At 34.3% G+C, this 26,213-nt stretch overlaps 2 protein-coding genes across 2 annotated transcripts in view; both read right to left on the reverse strand.

Moving 5' to 3' along the window:
* LOC108553894 (hemicentin-2) overlaps positions 1 to 26,213 on the reverse strand; it is a 297,689-nt gene that overhangs the window by 73,874 nt on the left and 197,602 nt on the right. The gene's annotated exons all lie outside the window — the stretch shown is intronic.
* LOC108553917 (feline leukemia virus subgroup C receptor-related protein 2) lies at positions 6,616 to 16,001 on the reverse strand. The gene is made up of 7 exons (XM_017909008.1): positions 15,388 to 16,001; positions 14,202 to 14,433; positions 11,581 to 11,818; positions 10,923 to 11,134; positions 10,680 to 10,783; positions 8,612 to 8,722; positions 6,616 to 7,348 (listed from the first exon to the last, which is right to left on the reverse strand). Exons 1-7 carry the CDS (start codon positions 15,597 to 15,599, stop codon positions 7,021 to 7,023), a joined length of 1,437 nt encoding a protein of 478 aa, XP_017764497.1. The 5' UTR covers positions 15,600 to 16,001; the 3' UTR covers positions 6,616 to 7,020.

Genomic DNA, 26,213 nt, shown 5'->3' on the forward strand with positions numbered 1-26,213 from the left:
TGCTAATTATGGAAGTAGCGACAGTGCTGCTCTCTTGCGGCGTTTCGTGTATATGGGTCCACAGGAAGTTTATGTAACTATGCAATGGTGATTAAAAATTTAACCGGGATGGGTTTATTAGAGCAATAATATTGCAGTGTCTCTATAATTAAAATAGTTGAAATAACTTTAGAGTTATATAGCATAAGTACACAGTACATTGGAGTACACAGTTATATGCTATAAAATATCATATAATAAACGTATTATACATTATTTCTTAATCGTATAAAATATATAAAATCTATAAAAATTGTATATTTGAAATTTGCCTAAATATGTTAATTATTTAATTACTAACATAGGAATAATAAAATCTTAAGTACCGTAATTGCTGATATCGTGAAATTATTTAATTCTTCTAATACTTCACAAATTCATTCGCGGCTTCTCACAGATTTATATATTATTCATAATTTACTGGCATTGCAGCGAAGGGTGTGTGAAATTCGATGCTGCAATTAATTTCTTGCGGCAGTTTAATTAAAAGGGAATCGTATGTTATATTAACGCGGAACAATGAAAAGATATTCGAGTTACCACTCGTATTATTTATCGCCATGTTGGTTTAGCATTCTCTAATAAATTCGCAGAAAATAAACTCCGTTTGATTGCATTAACGGTGATGCATATTTTATCGGTGTTCAGTCGAGCAGGAAAATCCACTGTTTTGTTGTATACTCCCACTTTTGCCAACTGAAATTACGTAACAGCTGGTTTTTATCGTTTCCACGCAGATTGAAATTTAATTCCAAAAGAATATTGTTTCACCATCGTAATTCAAACTAATATTACGATAACGATATACCATTTCTAAAAATTAATATCCAAATGGTTATTTAAATAAATTAATCGCCAGGTATGGAATATATTCACTAATAAATTATTGAAATTAATTATTAAATTATTGAAATACCTCGCTAATAAATTATTGAAATTTTTTGTTAATAAATTTAATTAATATAATGGGTGTTATAAAATTCATACAAGAAGTAATTTTGATAGAAAGCACAGGTTTTTAATTAAAAATTGTAAATATTGATTAATAATAAAAACGTATTGTTTTTTCGTATAGCACTCCATTTTTAATTACCCTAAACTGTAAGCTGTCACGTTGTCTTTGTTTTTCGTTGGCAACACTTTATCGCACAAATGGCGCAAAATTCAAATCTTGCATGAATTTTGGGATACCTTATATTTTGTGTTGTGCATGTTTACGAGGAACGCAAAGTGAAAAATTAATTGAGGGTTAAATGAGGACAATTTCGAAATTCAATATACATATTGAAATATGCTGTTCAATTTCTTATTGATCGATATTTTTATTTTTAATCGATTTTGGAAAATTAAATATGTATTTTTGCTACTCTAATAATGGATTTCCTATAGAGTTCGCAGATTTATCACCTAGTTTCAGAAGGCTTATGTCTCTGGATCCAAGGCTGTTCCCTTTTCAACTGTCGTATTAGAGTACTCTCTCTTCCAGCCACCAAAAGACATAAAAATCAGAAAATCGACAGAAATGGGCATATCGAGCTTTCTCCTCTGTGGTTTTTGATTCAGTTTGGTTTTCACATCGAGTTTGAAAAATATACGAAGATTAATCGTATTTCTTAACATTATATTAATAATTGAATAATTAATCTGTCCTGGCAATTAATGTTCATAAAAATCTTCTATTTACATCATGCATAGAAAAATAATTAGAACAGAATTTTATATATTTAATTTCATTTAATTTTATTTAATTTTATATAATTGAATAATTTATCTGCCCTCGCAATTAATGTTCATAAAAATCTTCTATTTACATCCTACATAGGAAAATAATTAAAATAAAATTTTATATGTTTAATTTTATATAATTGAATAATTAATCTGCCCTCGCAATTAATGTTCATAAAAATCTTCTATTTACATCCTACAGAGAAAAATAATTAAAACAGAATTTTCAATATATTTGATTTTATAGCATGTCACTGAACTTCAAGTTAAAATATTTTGGCCTAAAATATTTTTAGCGAATTCACAGCTATTATCAATATTTAATTCTTAAAATACCGTGTTCTTAAAATTCTTTCCTTTATGTTATGACTCAGAAAATGATTATGAATATGGTAGTAGACGATAAAGTGTATATTCGACAATGTATTCTCTTTGCGTTTTGTTTAATAAAATACAACTGAAATAATTCTCCAACTCTCAGTGCCAATGCCATAACACGCACTATGTTCACAGAAAAAAAAAGAATTAAAAAATCAGAAGCATTCTAACAAAATATTTTGACTATAAAAATCAATCACGTGACAAAATTCCCAGAAATATAAAATCCAGAAAAAAGGATTACTGAATTAACACGTTTGAAACATCAAAAGAAAGCATTGAAATAAAAAATAAGAAATATTTAACCAAAATCAAATTACATTTTTAAAAACGAAGATATTTATTCATTATACACCTTAAAGGTAATAAAAAAATTCACGTGAAAATTACAAGAACTCTAAAAAAAATTGTTTATTTTGAAAACCAATTATCTATCAAAATCCTATAAAATTCAGGAAATATCATAAATAAATTCGAAATAGGAAAACATCAAGTGAAATCACCAAAGTGTACCTGAATAATCGAAAACAATTAATTTTTTTAAAAACGAGGATACCTTTTATTCCTAAAATTATTAGTTTTATAAAATACCTTACGGGATATAACATTATTCCCACAACGGATTATCGATTGGTGATCTATAACGGGAAACGGTCGTATCCCGCTGGATCCCGATAATTTTTCGCCAGGCACGGTAAAAAGCAAACGGGGAACGAATAATGTCTAGTCCGAGCGTCAAGATGAAATCTACGTAACGTTCTGCGGCGGACAGATAGGAGTGCCGGGTTGATCGAAAGCGCAAAATATAATACTCCGCATTGGGTACTTTTGTTCTCTGATCGAGTATATCAAGTATTCTGGTCGAGTAACAAGTGGTGCACGCGTCATGTCACGTGTCAGACGCAGCGCGCACTACATACCTCGGCTCTGGGCCCCGGTACCTTTTACCTGAAAACAAGGACGAGTATTCCTTGTCGATAAAAGTCCACCCTCTCTAGCGCCTACCCCTTCGTGCGATCCATTCATTTGCTTCCTGCGGATCGGTGAATTTCCATCGCCCGATCTTTTTCTCGAATCTTTGTTCGTTTTTCTATTTTCCCTATTTTCCTACTTCTTTCCATTTTTTTCTTGGAATTTGATTTGGTAGATGGTAATTTTTTAATTTATTTATCTGTTACTATATTCCTTTCTTTTTTTATCTTCTTTTTTGTGAATTTAATTTGGCAAATAGATTGTAATTTATTTATTTATCTATTATTGTCTTCCTTTCTTTATTTACTTTTTCTTTTGTGAATTTAATTTGGCAAATAGGTTGCAATTTATTTATTTATCTATTATTGTCTTCCTTCCTTTTTTAAATTTTCTTTTGTGAATTTAATTTGGCAAATAGGTTGCAATTTATTTATTTATCTATTATTGTTTTCCTTCCTCTTCTTAAATTTTCTTTTGTGAATTTAATTTGGTGAGTAGGTTGTAATTTTTTAATTTATTTATTTGTCATTATATTGCTTTCTTTATTTATTTTTTTTTTTGTGAATTTAATTTGGCAAATAGATTGCAATTTATTTATTTATCTATTATTGTCTTCCTTTCTGTTTTTAAATTTTCTGTCGTGAATTTAATTTGGCAAATAGGTTGCAATTTATTTATTTATCTATTATTGTCTTCCTTTCTTTTTTTAAATTTTCTTTTGTGAATTTAAGTTGGCAAATAGGTTCTAATTTATTTATTTATCTATTATTGTCTTCCATCCTTTATTTTTTCTTTTCTTTTGTGAATTTAATTTGGCAAATAGGTTGCAATTTATTTATCTTTTATTGCTTTTCTTTCTCCCCTGTCTTTTTTCTTTGGATTTAATTTGGCAAGTAGATTGTAATTTATTTATTTATCTTTTATTATCTTCCTTACTTTTCGTTCTTCATTTTTTCCCGAATTCAACCCCGTCGCTTAAAATATCGTCTGAGACTCGTGGTAAGGAAATCGAGCTAAGCATTAATATCACGAGCGAGAGGTTTGGCTTGTATATAGGATTTTGTAAACAACACGGATCAGGTTCGAATTTGCTTTTCGCCGATGTTTCCTATCTCACAAGGAGACTGCAAGTCCTTCGGGTCACAGATTTAATTCAAATTTTCTAGGATGGTAGATATAGTTCCCCTAAGGGTGAAGGTATATGATTATAACTGCCACTACTCAATAATTTTTAAGATATTTGCAATTGAAGACGTGATCATAGGTTTAATTCTGTTTTGTTCAGAAATATTGGGTTTTTCAAAAAGCTCGTGCCGATTTTTGGAATATTCAAATTGCCTGAAAGATGGAGAAAGATTGTAGAACAGAATGGCACCTATATAATTTAATAAATGCATATATATTCATCTCGGCTTTTATTTTGTAAATAATCGTGAGTTCGGATTAATTTGGTAATCGATGAATAATTTTCGATGGGAGATAAATACAGGAGAAATTTTATCAGAGAATGCTGTCGATTTGGTTGACAGATTTAGGATCGCTGGACGATTGGAAAATTAATGAATTTGAATCGGTGAAATGCACGTTCCGAAGTGAGAAATTAATTGGATTGGAATTAGGCAGGACATTTAGATTTCATTTTTCTGGAATTTTATGGTTCTATTTTTATAAAATTCCATAGTGGCCTACCATTGTATTTCACAGTCAACTATAACTAATTATAACTAATAATTATAAACTAATAACTATAAATTCGAAACTTCAGCAAAATCATTAGTAAATTAATCAATGAATTTCTTTTCTACAATTTCTCCATTAATATTTCCCTATTCTTCCTGTAGCATGTTCTACAGCTCTACCTGCTCGTCTCTGGTCAGTTTTTGTACCTCTTGGTCTAACTTATCCTACTTTCAGTCTAATTTATGCAATAGGATTAAGGTCAGACAATTAGAGCGACCGTTTCCTTAATTTCATTTCACCTTTATTTTGTATTTTTTCTAAATCATTTTCGCTTAAAATCTTATCCTTACTCTACTTCTATTCCAAGAATTCGTTATTCGTATTCTCATCTAATATCGAACATATCTGTAACTATAAGAAAAAATCCCTAAAAATCCCTAAAAATCCCAAAACAGAATTTTCTAAAATTGTAACAATACGTTTTGCAACCCAATTAATGAATATACTTGAATTCTCTAAAATTATAAATGTGACATTTTCCTGCATGTATAATAATAATAATATATATTACCTAAATAATAAATAATACCTAATTTAAACAATTTTAAAGTACAGCAGAAATATCGATGCAAATTCGTGCAAAAAAATGACGGATATTTTTAGTCGAATTGGGAGATATTTATTAAATTTCAGTGCATTGCGAACATTGCTTCGAGGGAATCAAACAATTTTATTTTTCGCACAGCGAATCTTCTCGTTGAAATTCATGGGTCGATTCAAATAGATTTCCCTAATTTTTTCCCATCGGTGTTGTTGCTTCTTCTCGTTCGATATGGAATAAAAATTAGAATTCAATGTGTAACTCGAACAAATATTCCGTACTACCAGACTATTTTATTACGTTTTATTACCAGAACTAAAAATAAATTATTTTCTAGTACAAGTCTGCCTAAATTCGTGTTAGTACAAATCTGTTCAATTAATCTTCGACGCGTCATAAATTTGCTATTTTATCACTCAAACTTACAACACACAAATTTCATTACGATTTAACCCTTTGCACTCGAGAGGCGACTCTCAGTCACCATTTAATCAAATTCTAGAGATAATTAATTTAAAATAATTTTATGTCTTACAATTAATCTGCATTTCTTAGTTACCGTTTTGAAAATATCGCCGACTTTATGGCAGGAAGTCTTCGAATTACTATGTTTCTGTAACGAAAATATCGCCGAGTGCAAAGGGTTAAATTAAATAAAAATCTTTTACTACTGCTATACCTGTTTTCGTTTACTATCGTAAAAATTTCTTTATCCTAATTCGAACGAAGAAAAAGACTGCAGGTACTCGTTAATAATAATTACATTTATTTCTTCATAATCTCTCCTGTCCTTTGTACAATCACGCATTAACTTACACGACTTATCTCACTCATCTCTCAACATTATCATCTCCCAGCTTGTCTATGTACAAATGTATAAAAAGAGAAGTATACATTAAAAAAGAGTATCTCTGTTATAATGTTATTAACTCTCTCATGGTAATTAACTAAGTGGATTCGGAGGAACGCTCGTTCCGAATTGAGAATCTCGGTACGCGTTCAGCAACAAATATCATTATAATAATGACGATGATCGTAACAATAATCATTATCGGATTTTCTCCTGAGTTTCTGGATACTTAATTACAATATTAAAATAGGAGTTAATTAAAGTTTATAAATAAGTTTCGTCATCTCTTTTACAGTTGTAATCACTTTTTCAGAGGAAAATAGACTTAAAAATTTATGGTTCTATAAAAACCATAATTTAGATTCGAAGATGAGAAAAATTCTCGAACGCAGCTTCTACATTTTTATTCTTGAATTTCTCATGCCATAAACGATCGTTTGGTTTCGAAGGATTTAATGTTGGAAAAGGAACGAAAGTCAATTTCCTTTCTAAAAATTCCAAAAATTCAGAATTAATATGAAAAGAGAATTAATCGATACGATAGATTGGAAATCGTTATTGCAATGTCAATTCTTCTCTCGAAAAAAATTCTTGAACGCAGCTTCTACATTATTATTTTTCAATTTTTCATGCCATAAAGGATCGTTTGGTTTCGAAGGATTTAGTGTTGGAAAAGGAACGAAAGTCAATTTCCTTTCTAAAAATTCCAAAAATTCAGAATTAATATGAAAAGAGAATTAATCGATACGATAGATTGGAAATCGTTATTGCAATGTCAATTCTTCTCTCGACCGTTGCATTCCTTGTCTTTGTCGCTTTGTTCAACTCCGATGTAATGGCTGCCATTTTTGGCGTCCTGACGCCTTTGCACGTCCTTCGTCAACATGGTCGTTACACAGCCGATGATCAGCGTGGTGCAAAGCCCCACGTGCACCGGAATATCCCCGTACACTTCCAGCAATCGACCCATTATCAGAATAAGGACAATGCCGTAAACGTTATTAGCCACGTTCAAAATTCCCGCCGTTATCTCCTCGGACTCCGGGTACGTGTATTCCGCGCACATCTCGTATCCTAAGGCTACGTAACCGACCAAGAAGTACCTGCGGAAAGTAATTGCGCTTTAGAGTCGGCGGAATCAATTCCGGCCGAATGAGTTCCGGGGTGGAATCGTGGATGAAGATTTCAACGATGATCCCTGCTGCAGTTTGCGACATGATAACGCGATCCAACAGTCGACGGAGGGCACGAAGAAATTCTCAATTACCAGCTCCCGAATTGCTTGACGAGATATCGCGTTTGTAATTAGACGAGTGACAGAGAAATTTTGGTAATTGAGGGTGAGAGCTTCGAGACGATGACAGCTCGGGAACTTGTTGAAATTTCGAATTCGAAATGTAATACGTTTCTGCTTTTTTGGCATTTAGAATTTAGGTAAAGAGAAATTTGAAAAATTGATCGAGTTTCGAGTAGATGAAGTTTCGCATTTTATGGGATGTGGAAATCTTCGAGTTTTGGAAGTTACGAAATTTTTGAAAAATTTGTCTTTCCAGTTTCGAGTATTCGAAAATTAAATTAGATAAAATTTAGGTAAAGAGAAATTTGAAAAATTGATCGAGTTTTGAGTAGATGAAGGTTCGCATTTTTTGGGATTTGGAAATTTTCGAGTCTAGGAAACTACGAAATCTTTGAAAAATTTGTCTTTCCAGTTTCGAGTATTCGAAAATTAAATTAGATAAAATTTAGGTAAAGAGAAATTTGGAAAATTGATCGAGTTTCGAGTAGATGAAGGTTCGCATTTTTTGGGATTTGGAAATCTTCGAGTTTTGGAAGTTACGAAATTTTTGAAAAATTTGTCTTTTCCGTTTCGAGTATTCAAAAATTAAATTAGAAACTATTTCTAGTATAACGATTAAACTTACTATTAAACAGTAATTATTTTAATCTTAATAAAAATTAATATAGTAATTTTACCATATTATTATCGCCGAATTATTAATTTATAATTTCAGATAAAACTAGGATATAAAAGAAATTCATGTGTTTCGAAAGATAAACACAATTTATCGTATTGTAATGTTAAAAAGTACTATTTCTTTGTCGCAATTAAAGAAGTAGATAAAACGAACTCCGAATGTGTACGAATTTTGCTTAATTTGATTGGTTTACGATAATTTCAATAATTTCGTAGCTACAATAACGCACAAAATTCGTGGAATAACGATAAAGATTTGCGTGATTAATTAATTATTAACGAAATGGCGCTAATGAACCGCGTAACTTCATATTCGAAGAAATTTTCCCGTGATTTCGTTAATTGAAATGATTCGATATTAATATAAATACATGATACGTGTATACAGTACCCCAGGAAAATGGCCGATAGATAGACCATCCATTTAATTTCGAGGAACGTGAACGTGGAAAAGAGTATCTGGCCGCACATCGAGAGAAAATACACGCTCACAGTCGTTTCCCTGAAAGTATATACGCTCAGTTTTCTTACATAATATTAAAAAAAAAGAAAAGAGACAAATAAAGAACACGTTTGTGAAGCATTACAACGACAAATGAGCAGCGAGAGATAAGTGTATATACACGGTAATATCGCAAATTTGATTTAATAATATCAAGGCTGATCCAATTTCTATGAAACAAATGCACTTAGGGTGGCGCGTCAATATAAAGAAAAAAAGAAAAATAGGAATTTTGAAAATTTAATGGACACGCGTATTTTTAACTCGAAAAATCAGTTTAGCCAGGAATTAACCGTATATACGAACCAAAATATTTTGAATCGAATCAGTGAATGCATAAATTATAATATAAAATATTGTAAATTAATATTAAATTAAATGAATATATAAATTAACGAGTTGAACGATCGAAATAATTTCCACGTGTGCTCGATGTTATCTATTTTTCACAATTGTTGAAATTTTTAATCTTCTATTTTAGGTATCGAATCTGAGTGAGAGGAAATGGATCATCCGGTGTATACGTATTATTCACAAGGTGTCACATTTAAATTGATCTAGTTAAATATATTTGTAGATATCGATTATATTGCTTTAGACGATAGTCGAATGGTTTCGAGTATTTAAATACTTTTCAGTATTAAATTATTTTTATAACTTTTAAAAAATTAAATTCACCTTCGTGTGAAGGATAAATAGAATCTTCCTTTATGTAGGATCATACCTATATATATAAACTGTTAATTTCGATGATTGTGGAATAGCCAAAAATAATTAACCATAAATTATTTAACCATAAATTATTTTTCCTTTTATATGTAATTGTCCATTTTGAATGAATGAAAATCGACCCGAAAATTGGGGTGGTGAAACGTTTTCACTTGTTGGTGATTTTAGGTATACTCATTCACAATGACTGTATACTAAATAAAAATAGAGTCTCAAGCTATAAATGATACAATTAAATTCATCGAATTTGGTCTATTTCCTTTGATGAACTCTAAGGTATGAGAAATTTATTTTGCCCATGAACTATTTAACCCACGTGCCCATAAACCCCATTCCCCATTTTTCCCCTAATTCTTCATATATAACAAGTATCACATGACCTCTATGTGGTAATGATTGTTTAGTGGATCAAGTGTACGTGTAATGAATGAAATGTAGTATAAACTGTGTATATTTATATGATGTATGAAAGAAAAGAGAACAAATGAGAAACTATTTGGATAGGTCAGTTACAATTTAGAATTGATTCAGAGTAAACATGAGTACTAGTGACGTGAGAAAGTGTAAACGTAATTACTCATAGTTCATCGATAATTTTTACCCTGAATTATGATATTGTTTAATAAATATCTAATATTTTTCAATTAACCCTTTGCACTCGTCGACTTTTTCGTTACAGAAAAATAGTAATTCGAAGACTTTCTGTCATGGAGTTGACGATATTTTTCAAATGGTAAATGAGAAATCATATGCAAATTAAGATGTAAAATTATTTTTCTTCGACATTCCACACATCGTTAGGTAATTTTAAATTTGATATATTAATTAACATCGATCTTTAGAATTTGATTAAATGGTGACTGAGAGTCGCCTCTCGAGTGCAAAGGGTTAAATATAATATCCACGATTAACAGTCTATACGTCTACCTAAAAATATTTTATGTTTTCACCATTAAATTATCTTTGTAATTTTAGCTTTGTTTTATCTATGTATCTTTCAAAAGAATTCAACTTTCGTCCAAAAATAATTCGTAGTATCATCGATATCTCGAAGACATTCGACTAGATCAACTGAAATGGAACATCCCCTATACTCGTCGATAAACCTGATAGTAAGAAAGCTGAAAGGAACGAGATTCATGCAAGAAGTACAAAGTGCAAAGATAGAGTAGAAATAATTTTGAGATAGAAGAGAATTGAGCAACGACAAGCGAAGAGATTTCCTTACTTGTACTTATGCGTCTTATCGAGAATCACTCCAAAACTGACGGAACCTATCATCCCCGTAATGATCATGGCCAGACCGATCCTACCCGCGTCTTCCTCACCGTGCTGCAAAATGTTCAACGTTTCATAATTAGACCTGTATAATCGACGTTCTTAACGCCGGCGAACCCAGGATGTCCCTAGAATTCGAACGTCCTAGAATAAAAGGATGATCTGTGGCAAACAATCAGCGTAATCAGCTCACCTCGAAGTGCGCGAGATATATTTGGTTCAGTAGCGTCCCTACCACGTTCAGCACCCCGATGCTGAGACCGTACGAATTGCAGAGCAATAAATAATACTTGTTTTTGAATAATCTTTTGATCGGTTGTATGATGCTCTCCTCGACCTCCATCTGCTTTAATTTTTGCAGGGCTCGCGTTTTGCTTGGCGGCAGCTTCGGGTCCTCTTCGAATACTATATCAGATAATAAATATCGGTATTTTTATTTTCTAAATATCGGATACTTGGGATTTAACGGGTATCGAGTGATTAATTTTGTGATTTTTTCTTGTCGACGTTGACTTCAAGAAGATTTATAAATTTTTTAATTTATATATCATAAATTTTATAGAATACTTATATTTATAGAATACTGTAATTTTATAGAATACTATAGAATACTAGGATAATTATGTGGAGTAAATTTTTAAGATTGTAACTATGGTATAGCTTTTGTAAGATCATGGTATTAATGTTAGCTGTAGTATAATTTTCTGATACAAGTGTGTTATAGATATTGAAAATTATGATGCTGTAGGATAAGTTTCTAGAACTGGGCTGTGCGAAAGTTGCGAAAATTGGGAAAGTTTTTAAATGTTTTAGTAATAAGAGAAGGAAGATACTTTTTGGAGGAAACTTACGTGTAATAACTAGCAAAAGCGCGATCGACATGATGATAGCTACGCCCCAAAAGAGGTGCGACAATCCTGCGCCAATATCGTCTAGGCTCTCGTGATTTTTCACGATTATCGGTGTAATTAAAAAACTTAGGGCTATTCCCATTTGATTGCCAAAAATGCTTAATGACGTGGCCGTGGAAACTTCGTTGGCGTCGAACCATTGCGCTGCCAGGCGTCCTGGTAATGTTAGAACTATGGTCTGACAGGAAAAATCGCCATGTAAAATTCTACTCCATATTTTTGCAATTCTTTTCGTCTAATTAAACGAATCTTTTCGATCAAGCTTCGTTCCAAAGAAGATAAAATTGTATACTTTAAAAATTTGTATAGCTAGCTATAATTGAGGCCTTTGATGGAAAAGGGGGTCACGTGTCAAAATGTCAATTCACACTTTTCATTAGGATATCTATTACTCAATAAAAAATAATTTATTAATGATAGATTAAATTATTCTGAAAATAAAAATCACGATTTGAGGATGATATATAATTTTTCTTATAAGTTTTCAAATATTTATGTACTCCTTTTCCATCAATGGTCCTAATTATATATATTCATTGACAAAATCTTCTTAGGGAAGAAAGCAGCGATAGTAAAACGACAGATTTTATACTAGGTGTTCTAAGAAAAACTTATTATCTATTAATGTATGATATTTCATTTCTTCTATCTTTTTTTAATTTTGACAAAACCATGGATCGTGATCTGTAATATCTTAGAGAATTTTGAATTTTTATATCACCGAAACCAAATTCTCTTTTGTGTTAATTTTTCATGAATAAAATTCTCTACATTGTTGTATTCGTGACCTGCATCGTCTTGTAGAATTTCTTAAATTTTGCAAAAATTATAAACACTGAAAGCAAATATTCCTCTTCGTTAATTCTTGGCAAATAAAATTCTCTATATTGTTCTATTCATGATCTGCATCGCCTTGTAGAATTTCGAATTTTGCAAAATTTATAAACACTGAAAGCAAATTCTTCTCTTCATTAATTTTTCACGAATAAAATTTTCTACATTGTTATATTCGTGATTTGCATCGCCTTGTACAATTTCGAATTTTGCAAAATTTATAAACACTAGAAGCAAATTCTTCTCTTCATTAATTTTTCACGAATAAAATTCTCTACATTGTTATATTCGTGACTTGCATCGTCTAACAGAATTTCGAAAATTTTGCAAAAGTTATAAGCACTGAAAGCAAATTTTTCTCTTCGTTAATTCTTGGTAAATAAAATTATCTACATTGTTCTATTCATGACCTGCATCGTCTTGTAGAATTTCAAATTTTGCAAAATTTACAAACACTGAAAGGAAATTTTCCTCTTCGTGAATTCTTCGTAAATAAATATTCATCGCTCCATTCTACTCCCTGTTGACGAAACCGCGAATCGTCACCTGTATTATCTTACAGAACTTCGAATTTTCTTTTCCCCAAGCGAGACAGCTTCTCGTTGCCTCTGAAATTACAATGTATCTCGGAGCAGAAGTCACACAGGTTTCATTAAACTCGCAACGCAGTCTGTGAACGAGCATAAATCTTTCCGCGAGATAGTGCTTCGAGGTTAAGCCCCTGGTACATAAAGTTCGACTAGACTTGTAATGCCTTGCATTAGCAATAATTTACGACACGTTTTCACGAACTCATTTCTACCGTGTTTGTAATTCGCGCGATTATTGCAGCGCCCCGGATCTCTGCCCGTTCGGCTGCAGCTCTGTAAATACGATACTTTAACGTGGAAACTCGATTTTAAATATTTTCGTCGAAAATTGAGCTTGCAAACAGATTACAGGCGTGCATGAAATAATAATAATTGCCGTAGGTATAATTGATCGCGTTCCAGCTCGTATATTATGCCCGATGCTTAACGCTGATTTATCGTACCGCTTATTCTGTTTTCTACTACTTTTAACCGGAACGGTCTGACGCGACCGGTATTATACTACTTCGAGCGCTCGGGCCATCTCTTATCTTTCGATCTTTCGAATTTTAAATTCGCTTCGTAAAAATTCTCCACATTTTTGACGTCATTTTCAGTAATTTGCCGAAATTCTAATCTACCATAATTTTTTCACGATTTTCTTCTAAAAGAAATTCGACGTTTCACGGTATCAAAATGGCTCAGGATATATTTATTGACGTTCTATGTTACGATTTAATTATGAAAAATAGTATGTTGGGAAGTTACTTAATTTTGGTTAGGCAATATATTTATTTCGTTCTAAGTGGCAGGCCCTCTAAGGGCCCCGCGATATTTTTATTATTTTAAACTAAAAATTATTTAAGAAAATTCTCACAGATTTTCATGCTTTTTTCTTTTCTTTTTGGAATAGAAAATTCGAAGTTATATATTAATATCGCCACGATGGTGTCATTGGAAAATAAGGGTTAATGGATATAGAAGACTTTCGATGTAATTACGGCGGAATTTACTGAAATTGCAATTTTTAAGCAAATTTCACGTTCCATGGTATCAAGAGGGACTTTTATTAAGTTATCTTTAATTGTAGCTGTAAAATTTGTCGATGTGGTTATATTAATAAATGTACGAAATAGAAGCGAAGAATTAATTTCTAACCTGTGTAGAAGCAACTAGAGATTGTCCAATGAAGGTGACGTAAAATCTGTCAGGATTGACGGACAAAACTTTGATCCACGAGCCAAGGCAAGTAACACTGCATCCTATAATGTTACTCCACCTAAGGCCCCACCGATCCACCATGTACGTGGTAGGTAGGATGAAAATCACGTAATAACCCATGAACGACATTGCCGTCCAGTCGACAGTTAACGAGGAAACACCATAGTACCTGAGAAACGTGTTTATTCAAATTTCTAATTTTTCTTCACGAATATTGCTTACGATTCGACTAATTTTTGTGCGAATTATAGTGCAGGTTCTGAGAGATAAATTGGATTATATTAATTATTCATATTTTATTTTATTTGTTTTTATCTACTTTGAGTTAGGTATCGATGACATATTTATTTATAAACACAGACATATTTTTGTGTATCAGTGACGTAATTATTTATAAAAATTGATATGTTCTGTTTTAATAGTGTCGAATACTATTTATAATTTATGTAATTTTTATGCAAATTGTGGTGCAGGTTTTCGAAGGCAAATCCGATTATATTATATTGACGTGGATTCACAAATTTTTTCACTTATTTTGAGATAATTGTCTTATCTTTTCTTATTTGAGGAAGAAAAATTTATATTGCCTTGTTTATGTCACCGAAATTTTAAATAAGCAATAAGGATTTTAAGCAATTAATCATCGTTAAACGTGTGAAATGTGCATACAATTTGTATCAGTCTAACAGTTTATATTTAATTTGCGATAAGTCGAGGAGAAAACAGGAAAATTTTAGATCAATGACTCTAATCAATCCATAATCTCTGACTTTTAAACGTATCTAATTATTATCATATTAACATACTAACTATTTAATATTTCTTATATTCACGGAATATTCATAATTTATAAACAAATTTCTCGTTTAATTTCTTTCCTTTCAAACCAGTCAAACAATACAATTTTAACGAGCAAATATCTCCAACTAAAAACCCAAATGAAGAAATGTGTGAATCACCATACCTGCTTACTTAAATACCATATATCAAATAAAGCAAAATTAATATTGTACTTTTCAATTATTAATCATTTTCTCGGCAAAACAGATTACTATCTAACAACGAAAACTAGGAAATTGTCAAAATTTGGATGACTCAGTTTCAAAAATCACGATGCAAATACCTGGTGACTATATTGCTGATTATAGAATACTGAATCCACTGGAAATTGCTCATCCCAGTATACAGGATGAAGAGACTCAGCATCAGCCATCGTTTCTTGTACACTTTCGTTTGCAACAAATCGGAATCGCTCTTCTCGTTACCATTTGCCGTCTTCACCTGATTATTCACGCACAACACCTCGCTCAGATCCTTATCCTTGTCCTCCGTCATTCTCCTACTATTTCTTCGACGATATTCAGGCTACCCTCGCGCTTCAACCAAATACCATAAAGCAACGCGATCAAAATCTTCATCAACGAATTCCGAATATTTCCGCAACAGCAACGGATCCTCGAAAGTCTTCGAAGTCTTCAGAATTTTTCCATACTCGATTTCTCTTCTGCAAATTCGCCCCTCGCGAGTCGCGAAGCTGATGGAACCTCAGTCATGTTCTAACCGCAACCCTGGTCGAACGAATAGCTTCCCAACGAGTCCAAAAATTCGTCCGATGATCCCAACAACTGACTTTCGATTCACCAGCCGAACCGACTAAACACCCTAAACTGGCCTCAGAACGATCGTGCGTCGCGCGTGATCGTTCCCATCACGATCGCAGACGATGTCTACGCGGTGCCATCGTTCTTCGTCTTATCTTCGCGATTAAACAAGATCGCCTTATATTTGCCACCGGCTACCTTCCGTATTCTCATTATCGCGATTTTTATCGCGCCGAGCTCAATTGATCCATCTCATCGTTGCCTCGTGATTTTCCGTCCGCATTCGATCTCGTCACGAGCTATCAATGATCATCGATCTTTCTTCGTCTCGTTGTCGTCAGCTCTTCACACAGCACGGTCATTTTGACAATATTTTTTAAAAATTGCAATTTTCGTTTCGCTCTCGGAGAATGGACAAAAGAGGAAAGTGAAAGTAGTAAAATTGGCTATACCAAAAATTTTATGGGATATTGTGGGGGTTGCTAGCGCGAAGAGCTTTAGCAAGGGAATAATAAACAGTGACATCGGCTTCGATTTAGGCTTCGGTTTAGGACGATAACTGGAGTGTGTGCGAATCGATGAGGTATTTATGACTGGGTCGAGTGATTCAGAGAGAAAGCTTATGTATGAAAAGAGAGAGTTTTGACTTTAACACTAGATTTAAGGAACCCGTGAATTTGACGGAAGGGTTGCTCTAATTATACGATGGTAACAGATTTAGGTTATATTAGATTTAACTTATATTAACCTTTCGCACTCGACGACTTCTTCGTTACAGAAAAATAGTAATTCGAAGACTTTCTATTGTAGCGACCATCATTCTCATTTTCACCGTCAGCTGGATTCCGACTTCGAGGACTTGCTCGCAAGTCCTCGGAAAATCTCTAATTCCTATATATGTAACTTCCCGTCCTTCCAATAGTATCCCAATGTTTAACCCTTTCGGTACTACTGCCGCTCATTGGCGGCGGCCATGAAACGTTCTCTGGGTACTACCGTCGCCTATTGACGGTATCCACGAAACATCACCGATGACTGTCGTGATCCGAATGATAAGTTTAGTGTCAATCACGCTCGAGATTTCTATGAATACCGCAAAACACGTTTTCGTGGCTTCCACAGTGCAACCACTCTTGTGGAAGACTTCCTCGAACCACGAGTATATAACCGCGACCGTCCTTTCCGTACCGAAAGGGTCAAAGCAGGGTCTGCTAGGGTAGCCTTACCGATGAGTCCACTTGCAGGCCCGGAACCAAACGCATCCCTTCCTTTCCAACGGTCCCTTCTAGTTATCCCGCCAACGAGGATACTTGCGACCCACCGACTTCAAATGATGGTGGGGGGAGGACTCCCATGCTATCATAGAGTCGACGATATTTTTAAAGTGGTAAATGAGAAATCATACGCAAATTAAGGCACAGAATTATTTTTCTTCGATATTCCACACGTCAACACATCTCAGAAACTATTGATGCGGCTATAATGATATACATTCTTGAACTGCGTGATGAAATCTACAAACCTACAAAGTTTCAATTAAATCGGTGACCAGAAGGACTTGCTCTCTCCTTGTTAGTGTAATATGTTAATTAAATAAACCTATTTTGTTATTAAAAAGGAGTTGTTGTTTATTAGAAGCGCAGATCTCGAATGTTCCCTGAAATCCTTCAATTTTTCCGCGAAACATTTTTTTTCTCCCGGTTTGTGAATATTTTATGAGCTACATTGGCTTACTTGTGTTGCGTGACTTGCTTTGTGTATATTTCACAATACAAAGTTTGAAATAAAAGCCCCAAGTACCGTGGCTTGCACCGGCACAAGCTTTTTCTATAACCACTTTTGTATTTATGAAACTTTAAACCCGCTTTCTCGAAATGCGGCTTTTTTTATCCGCTGGATGGAAAATCTGAAATTTTGCTTTCTTTTTTCCTTTCGGAGCGTGTACATCCGAGAAAAGAAATTTTGGAATAGCAATTACGAGTATTGTGGCTTGTACAGACACTCTTCTACAGGGCTCTTTGTATAACACTTTTTGTACTTGGAGAATTTTAACCGCGTTTTCTTCTCTCGTGACGTATAAAATCTGAAGAGTTATACAGCCAACTGAAATGAAATTTGTGTATGTTTTGTAGTACACAATTTTTTTTATTAAAAAGTTACGAAGGAAAATAAAAATTTTCGAAATTCACCATTTTGGTATTCACTATTTCGCTAATTTTCGATATAAATTATTTATAACGGTTTGGACGATATCGACAAAAATATTGAATAGAATCCTTTTTGACTTTTTCCTTTTGTGCTAGTCTGAGAGCTGCAATCATGCACAATAGTGGACGAAGACTTTTTAATCGTGTGTTTATTGCGAGCGATTTAAGAGCAGAAAACGAATACTTGAAAACCTATAAAATATTACTTTGCACGACTAAAACGACCAAAGTTCAATAAATTGTGGAACAGCTTCTCAATCAAGATTGGACAGAAAATCTTATCAAAATTATACCGAAATTTTATAACAACTATAATTATAATTTAAGCAAAACTGCAATTAAAGACCAAATCTTTGCAAGATAGACAAAGAATTAACATAATTATTGTTGTATCTTGATAACAATAATTAAAGTCGTATGATGTCAATAATTAAGCATATACAGGGTATTAGAAAGAATAGAATTTACGTTATACCACTTTAATTATTATTACCTGTGTATATTTCATTATACATTCCAAATTTCACTCTTGATTTTATGAAACATACCTGTGGATTTACGCGAGAAAAAAACAAAAAATTTCAAATGTCATTTTGACAGGTTAGGTTTCAATGTTAAGACGCATTTACGACAGCTTTCAGTCGCATGATCTCGCTGACAAACAGTCGACAAACATTTCATAGAATGCATATTATTCTCGTCATTTATCTCGAACAACGAGATACTCGTGTCGAGAAAACCTCTGGCGCCATTCTATAGACTTTAAGGTTTAGTCCATGTTGCAATTTACGACCGTCGGCGAACATAACCTCTCAGCTGCGCTGGCTGACGCTACGGCGCCTCTATGAATCGATTCGATAACTAATTTCTCCAGTCGTTTCCACGAAGTGTGTTTTCGGCGCTGTTTATCTGAAGATCGTAACGAATCTGTTTCGATAAAAATATTCCGTTTTGTAAGTAAACGTTCGATAAGCTCGATGAGCACTTTTCGTCGGGATTATGTAAAGTTTTATATTTTCAATCGTAAATGGCGTATCTGACGAGTACATCGAAATCAGAGATTACGAATGCCGCGCTATAAACAGAGATCTCTGCTAAAGATATTACGAAATGGAAGTGATATAATTGGCGAAGATCACAGCGATATAAATTTTTCGTTTTCAGGTGAGTAAATCTTTTATTTCGGTTTCACTCAATTTGAGTCGGATTAAATAATTTTTAATCGATTCGGGTATCGATTTAATTGGAATTTTTATTTATCCGCTGTATACGAATTTTTGGTCCCTGTTGCATTGGTAAATACAGAGTTCCTGATACGTTATCTGAGTCATGCTCGTAGTTATCGTTCATATCTAATTTGAGCTTCGGCTCGGTGTTTCACCGATATTTTCAGACGTTAAATATCGTGGAAACTCGCACGGAAGAAAGCACGATAAACAACAATAAAATGCTAATTATACACGAGCAGGATTACGTTGGGATAATTAATTATCCAACACATCGGAGCTCGTGTAACCAGGAATATTTTTAACGTCGTAGTAACTTGAATATTGAATATTTTTATTCCGTTAAAACGGCGCGTTTTAATGAAATTAAATTATAAATAAGCAGCCGAATTGATCGAATTTATCGGCTGTAATACACGGAATGTTTAATGTACGATTTCAAGCGGTAATGAAATATCGTATAATGAATATAACAGAAGTTTATTAGATATTACATTTTAACAATAAAGACAATGCAAATCTGAGGCTCTTTGAGTTACATAAGTTTATAATTTATTACAAAATTAAACATCTCCGACACAATCCTCTCCGTAAACTTCGCGACACCCTTAAATGCATTAACATCAATGGTAACATTAAAAAACGTCGGAAAAACTATGACTGACTGAGTGGTGCACACGGAAACTTTTTTCCCCATTGTAAAAATATGTGACAATTCGCGTATGGTGCAGTACCGAAATTACCTCCTGCAATTAGGCGAATTTTCGTGGCCAATTATTCCCAATTAATCGAACAAACCTGGTAGAATAATAGCAAAGTGTTCAAACAAACAAAGAAATTTTCATGTTTGTAATTTGTATATAATAAATCAGAAAAGCTTGCCATAAGCCTTTTACTTTTACTTAAATCCCTATAACAATTCGATCTTTCAAACCAAATAATTACCAAAAATATTACCACTGTTTCTATCAAATTCCCAATTCCCAAATGTAATTTTTCACATCCCTTTATTTCTACAAAATATCGAAAAGAATAATTCAAATAAAAATTAAATCCCTTTATTATCTCCCCAATAATAAAAATTCAAACTTCTAGTTTAATTTCACTCCACTGTAATTAAAATCTCGAATTTATCATTTGCTCCAAATTTCTGAAATTCCACCCCTTATTGCGTAACGCAATTATAAAAATTTTTCTCGAATTATCTCGAATTAAAGAACAAAATTTCACCAAAACTAAAATTAAATTCTTCTTTAATTTATCATTTACCACGAACGAAAATCAGTGATCGAAATCAAGAATTACACATCTCGTTATAACTCACGTATTCGATACTCTGGATTATTTACACGAGAAACTCAACGCTTCGTCATCTGACTATCGTGTCGCGAAAAAATATAGCATCCGTTAAAATATCGTTTCCTTCATTTTCATCGCGAGTAAGACGCTGTAATAACGAATCCGGAACAGGCCAGGCACGCAATGTCGGTACTCCACCACACACGACGCGGTTACCTTACATTATACGTCGCATCTTTCTCATTTTTAAACTCTTTTTCTTCTTTTTTTCCCCGTTTTTATCTCCCGAGAATCTTGTTTCGTCTGTACACACACACACACACACGCGCGGTTGCATCGTGTCCCGGTTGAAACCCTCAGATCATCTGTCCTCGAAACGAGCCCTCGAAAATATATTACAAACGACGGATCGCTATCGTTACGAAGTTGAAAGAACAATTGTTTTATTTCTTTATCTCGTTACGGATTAATATTAAAGTGTCTCGTTTATGTATATATATATATATATTCATATATATATATTTTTTTATTTGCATTTATATTTATATCTATACACATAGGCTAACGATTACTCGTATTGTATACAATTTTATTGTTTAATATTCCTATGTAACGCTTTTGGGACCGTGATCCGGTACAATTGATATTCAACGTGTTAACGTATGTATACACAGTGTATTACAAACTATTCAATTCACCGAGCAACAGTTCACACAGGGCGACACTCTGACTGTAAAAACACGTGGAAAAGAGCTTTCGATTACTTTTTCCCGATTTTTTCCTCCCTCTCCAACGTGCAACGTCTTCCTCCATCTTGCTTTGGTGCGCTCGCGCGCTCAGACCGGCGTCCATCTTCGACACGCGAACGTTTCTCGAGCTACGCGATTCACGGCTGTCTTTGGCTAGCGTTCTTTAGCTGTTAGCTTCGTGTACTTTCATCCTGGATCGATCATCTACGCGAGGATGACTGTGATCGTTGGCCGAGAACTCCACTCGCGATCCAACTTCACGCACGCATGCACACACATTCATATACACACGTATGGGTTTTGTTTTATACACTAGAAAACGAAGGGCGACGTGTTCGATCGAGAAATGAAACACGAGATTCGTCGTGGAAATTTGCTACGGTGTCCCATGATAGGCTGCTTCGTCTCCGATGGTATTCGGGGGTGGTCGAACAGGAGCTCCTCGATGGAGAGACTTTCGAATTATTAGCGATAGTTTCGAGTGACATGAGTCCGTGACAAGAGCTGTCGTTCGATTTTTATTCCGATAATCGGATGGTTGTGGTGTTAGGATCGAATAGTCGCTTAACCCTTTCGTTGTGGTAGACTTGGACGTCAGTGCTCTGTCGTTGCGTAGAGAGAATAGCAGTGAGTTTACTTTTCATAGGTTATTTCCAACGGTAGGATAATTGAATTTTAATTGTACAAAAGAATTTTGATTAGTAGTTAAGTCACTTTCAGTATAAGGCGAGTGTTTAACGTTGAATGACTATAGTCGTTGCTAATAAAAAGTAAACTTCCTGTCACATTTGACGATTACAGTATGCAGTAAGTCTTTAGGCAATCCAGCGTTAGGCGATTACAGTTGCGTTGAATATAAAGCAGGTTTTCCACGTTGAATGACTATAGTCGCGTTTATTATAGTCACCTGTCAACGTTGAGTGACTATAGCTATAGTAAGTACAAATAAGTACAAAATTCTGACAGAGGGTGATTATAATCTGCTTCAACGTTAAACAGACTTTCAATGCTGTAGTTCAACATTCGGTATACTTAGTATAATATGGAGTGACTATAGTCATCCTTCATATAAAGCAAACTTTCGATGTTGGACAGTTATAATAACTTTAATGTATTAGTTCGTGGCATTAGATACTTATAGTCACTTTCACTATAGAGCAAACTTTCGGTATTTGATCACTATAGATGTCCTTTAATATACAATAAATTCTCGAAATTTGGTGACTATAGTCACTTTTAGTATAACATAAACTCTCAACGGTGGACATGAGTACTCCACGTTATTTGACTATACTCACTTTCGGTATAAAACAATCGATGTTGCATACAATTACTCCTCGGCGTTATTTGATTATAGTCACTTTCAATATAAGACAAACTCTCAACATTGAACACGAGTTCTCGATGTTATTTGACTATAGTCACTTGCAGTATAAAACGAACTCTCAACATTAGACGCAATGAGTCTTCGACATTATTTGACTATAGTCACTTGCAGTATAAAATAAACTCTCAACATTAGACACAATGAGTCCTCGACGTTATTGGACTATAAACACTTTCGGTATAAAACAAACTTAAAATAAACTCTCGACGTTGAGTGTGTGTTCTCGACGTTATTTGACTATAGTCACTTACAGTATAAAACAAATTCTCGACGTTGGACACGAGTCCTTGACGTCATTTGACTGTAGTCACTTTCAGTGTAAAACAAACTCTCTACGTTATTTGACTATAGTCACTTACAGTGTAAAACAAATTCTCGACGTTGGACACGAGTCCTTGACGTCATTTGACTGTAGTCACTTTCAGTGTAAAACAAACTCTCTACGTTATTTGACTATAGTCACTTACAGTGTAAAACAAATTCTCGACGTTGGACACGAGTCCTTGACGTCATTTGACTGTAGTCACTTTCAGTGTAAAACAAACTCTCTACGTTATTTGACTATAGTCACTTACAGTGTAAAACAAATTCTCGACGTTGGACACGAGTCCTTGACGTCATTTGACTGTAGTCACTTTCAGTGTAAAACAAACTCTCTACGTTATTTGACTATAGTCACTTTCACTATAAAACAAACTCTCGACGTTATTTGACTATAGTCACTTACAGTATACAACAAACTTTCGCCGTTGAACACGACCTCTCAACATCATTCGAATATAGTCACTTCCAGTACGTTCCAGAACGAACTCTCGACACCGCGCAAATATAGTCACTCCAAGTACAGATCAAGCTCTCAACATCGACTGATTCTAGTCACCTTATAGTCACTAACGAAAGGGTTAATATTCACCTAAATGGAACACCTTATGACCGTCGTGGTCGTTCTGCCAGTCGTTGGAAGGTTCGAAGAACGACTACCAGAGGGAAGGGCATAGAACGAAAACACGGCAACGCGCGGCACCACGGAAATGCACTTCCGGTTTCCTCTGCAAAAGCGTCGAGGTCGCGGTTTCACGGTCAAAGCTTCTCTCGGCAGCGATTAAAATCGATCGGGACCGCTCGATCGTTTTGATAATATTATTTGGCACGGTTCAACGTGTTCGCTTCCGCGCGCTTATATACACGTCTACGTATACGTAGACACGCGTGCATCCGTGGTAATTATCATGGCCGACGGAACACGCACGTACAAACCTCGTTCCCGTCGCAATTTCGGTTCCTCTGAATTTTAACAATACCAACACGCCCCGTACTTCGACGTTACCGGCGCCACCACCGGATATCTAAACAGTTACACGCGCGACTTACACGTTCGCCAGACAACCAGCCAGGAACAGGCAGAATGGAGACCCGATGGAAACTGACGGTGTCCCGAACTCGATCAAATTCGATCCTCCATTCGAAAGTTCGGATATCTACCACCGGATGTCACCGCGATAAGCTCCCTCGTGTTACTTCCGACCAACCGTCTAATTGGATTCGTGAATTTCTCATCGACGAGATCGTTCGAGCGATGGAATTCCTCCAAGACCTCCGAGATAGATGCCTGACAGAGATGACACAGGTCTGTTTGCTGAATGTCTACTTCGTTTCAGGCTGTCTGTTAGAGTATGTCTAATTTCCTTTTAGAGGATAGAGCTAAGTTCTGTTTTCCTTTTCGAAACTAAGAATTGACAGATTCTTGACCCACGGTATTTGATTTCCGTGTTTGAAGAAATTTTGACAGGAGCTAAGTTCTGTTTTCCTTTTCGAAACTAAGAATTGACAGATTCTTGACCCACGGTATTTCATTTCCGTGTTTGAAGAAATTTTGACATAATTTTGAATGGCTGTTTCGAAGGAAGCTTGACGAAGATTTAATTCAACATTCTTTGGTATTCTTGAGAAAAGATGAAATTATAGAATATAGGATGGTTCGAAGACGTTTCGTGTATGTGAATGCTTGGCAGATTTCTGGAAATTTATTTTGTCATTTCTATGACAACAGGAAGGTATAGGATAATTTGGTGAATTGGTTCGAGCGATGGAATTCCTCCAAGACTTCCGAGATAGATGCCTGACAGAGATGACACAGGTCTGTTAGAGTATGTCTAATTTCCTTTTAGAGGATAGAGCTAAGTTCTGTTGTCCTTTTCTAAACTAAGAATTGACAGATTCTTGACCCACGGTATTTGATTTCCGTGTTTGAAGAAATTTTGACATAATTTTGAATGGTTGTTTCGAAGGAAGCTTGACGAAGATTTAATTCAACATTCTTTGGTATTCTTGAGAAAAGATGAAATTATAGAATATAGGATGGTTCGAAGACGTTTCGTGTATGTGAATGCTTGGCAGATTTTTGGAAATTTATTTTGTCATTTCTATGACAGCAGGAAGATATAGGATAGTTTGACCAGTTAGAGAATGGTGTTTTAATATTTAGTTTCTATGTTTAGAGAAATTTCGGACACTTGAGTAGAATTTTAAGATGCTCATCGAAGTGAGCTCTGCGTGATGTTCTCGTGACAAGATGACAGTGCTAACTTTTATTTTCTTTGGTCATTAGAACTGATTCCCCTATGAGAATTCTCAGCTATGAGAACTTCAGTGGTATATTTAATTCAATTTAAAGCTAGCTATATTTGATACACTTATATCGCTATACCTCATTCGAGATTAACACGTTAGCTACCAAGCGTCAGATGCATACACGACTACGCCAATTTTGTGTCAGGGACCAGCTCGTCACACACGCGTGACAGAGATTGCGTTGCAATTTTCGATAAGACAAACAGATGAAGTCCTGTCCGTATTCAGCGTGCTGCTTCTCTATAGTACAAATAATAGCGAACTACACCTGCCTTAACGTTACAACAACGCGTGTCGTGTTAACACTTGATCAACAGAGATCTATTACCATGAACAATGACATATTAGCGAGACTATTGTTATCAAACGAGAGAAAATACTACTAATTTTCTGATATTTCTTAACACTGAAATTATCAAGTTAGTGAATTATAAATTCAGATAAATTTCAGATAAAATTCAGATAAAATTCAGATTTTGCTTTTTCGCAGTCGCGGAAAATATTTTATACATATAGCTAGATAAATTCAGTCAGAAACGTAATTCATTTTTATTACTCATTGCGGACAATCGTACAAAATAATGCTCAGATTGCAAAACGTCGATGCAGGAATTATACGAAGCCATGTGCTTCCCAGGTTATTGCAATTATGAACTTTTTGCGAGATTCAAAGCGCTTCCAATATTCACACATCGCGATATAATTATTTCGCAATGACCATCGCTTAACGTTCCCCTAAGTGACATAAATTTTCGTTGAAACGCTAATTGGCGTAGCTCATCGGCGGAGCATTAAAAACGCACGTCACTCCTCGGAGAATTATTAAAATCCGACGCCAATGGTAGCGAA

Source organism: Eufriesea mexicana, unplaced genomic scaffold, assembly GCF_001483705.2.
Source record: "Eufriesea mexicana isolate 0111107269 unplaced genomic scaffold, ASM148370v2 scaffold32, whole genome shotgun sequence".
NCBI classification, from domain to species: Eukaryota; Metazoa; Arthropoda; class Insecta; order Hymenoptera; family Apidae; genus Eufriesea; species Eufriesea mexicana.

Excerpts from the sequence above, each read along its gene's own strand:
- LOC108553917 (XM_017909008.1), bottom strand. The coding sequence starts at position 15,599 with ATGACGGAGGACAAGGATAAGGATCTGAGCGAGGTGTTGTGCGTGAAT. Across the intron at positions 14,434-15,387 it reads ATCAGCAATATAGTCACCAG|GTACTATGGTGTTTCCTCGT; the intron begins GTATTTGCATCG and ends CACGTTTCTCAG. Across the intron at positions 11,135-11,580 it reads GCTTTTGCTAGTTATTACAC|TATTCGAAGAGGACCCGAAG; the intron begins GTAAGTTTCCTC and ends TATCTGATATAG.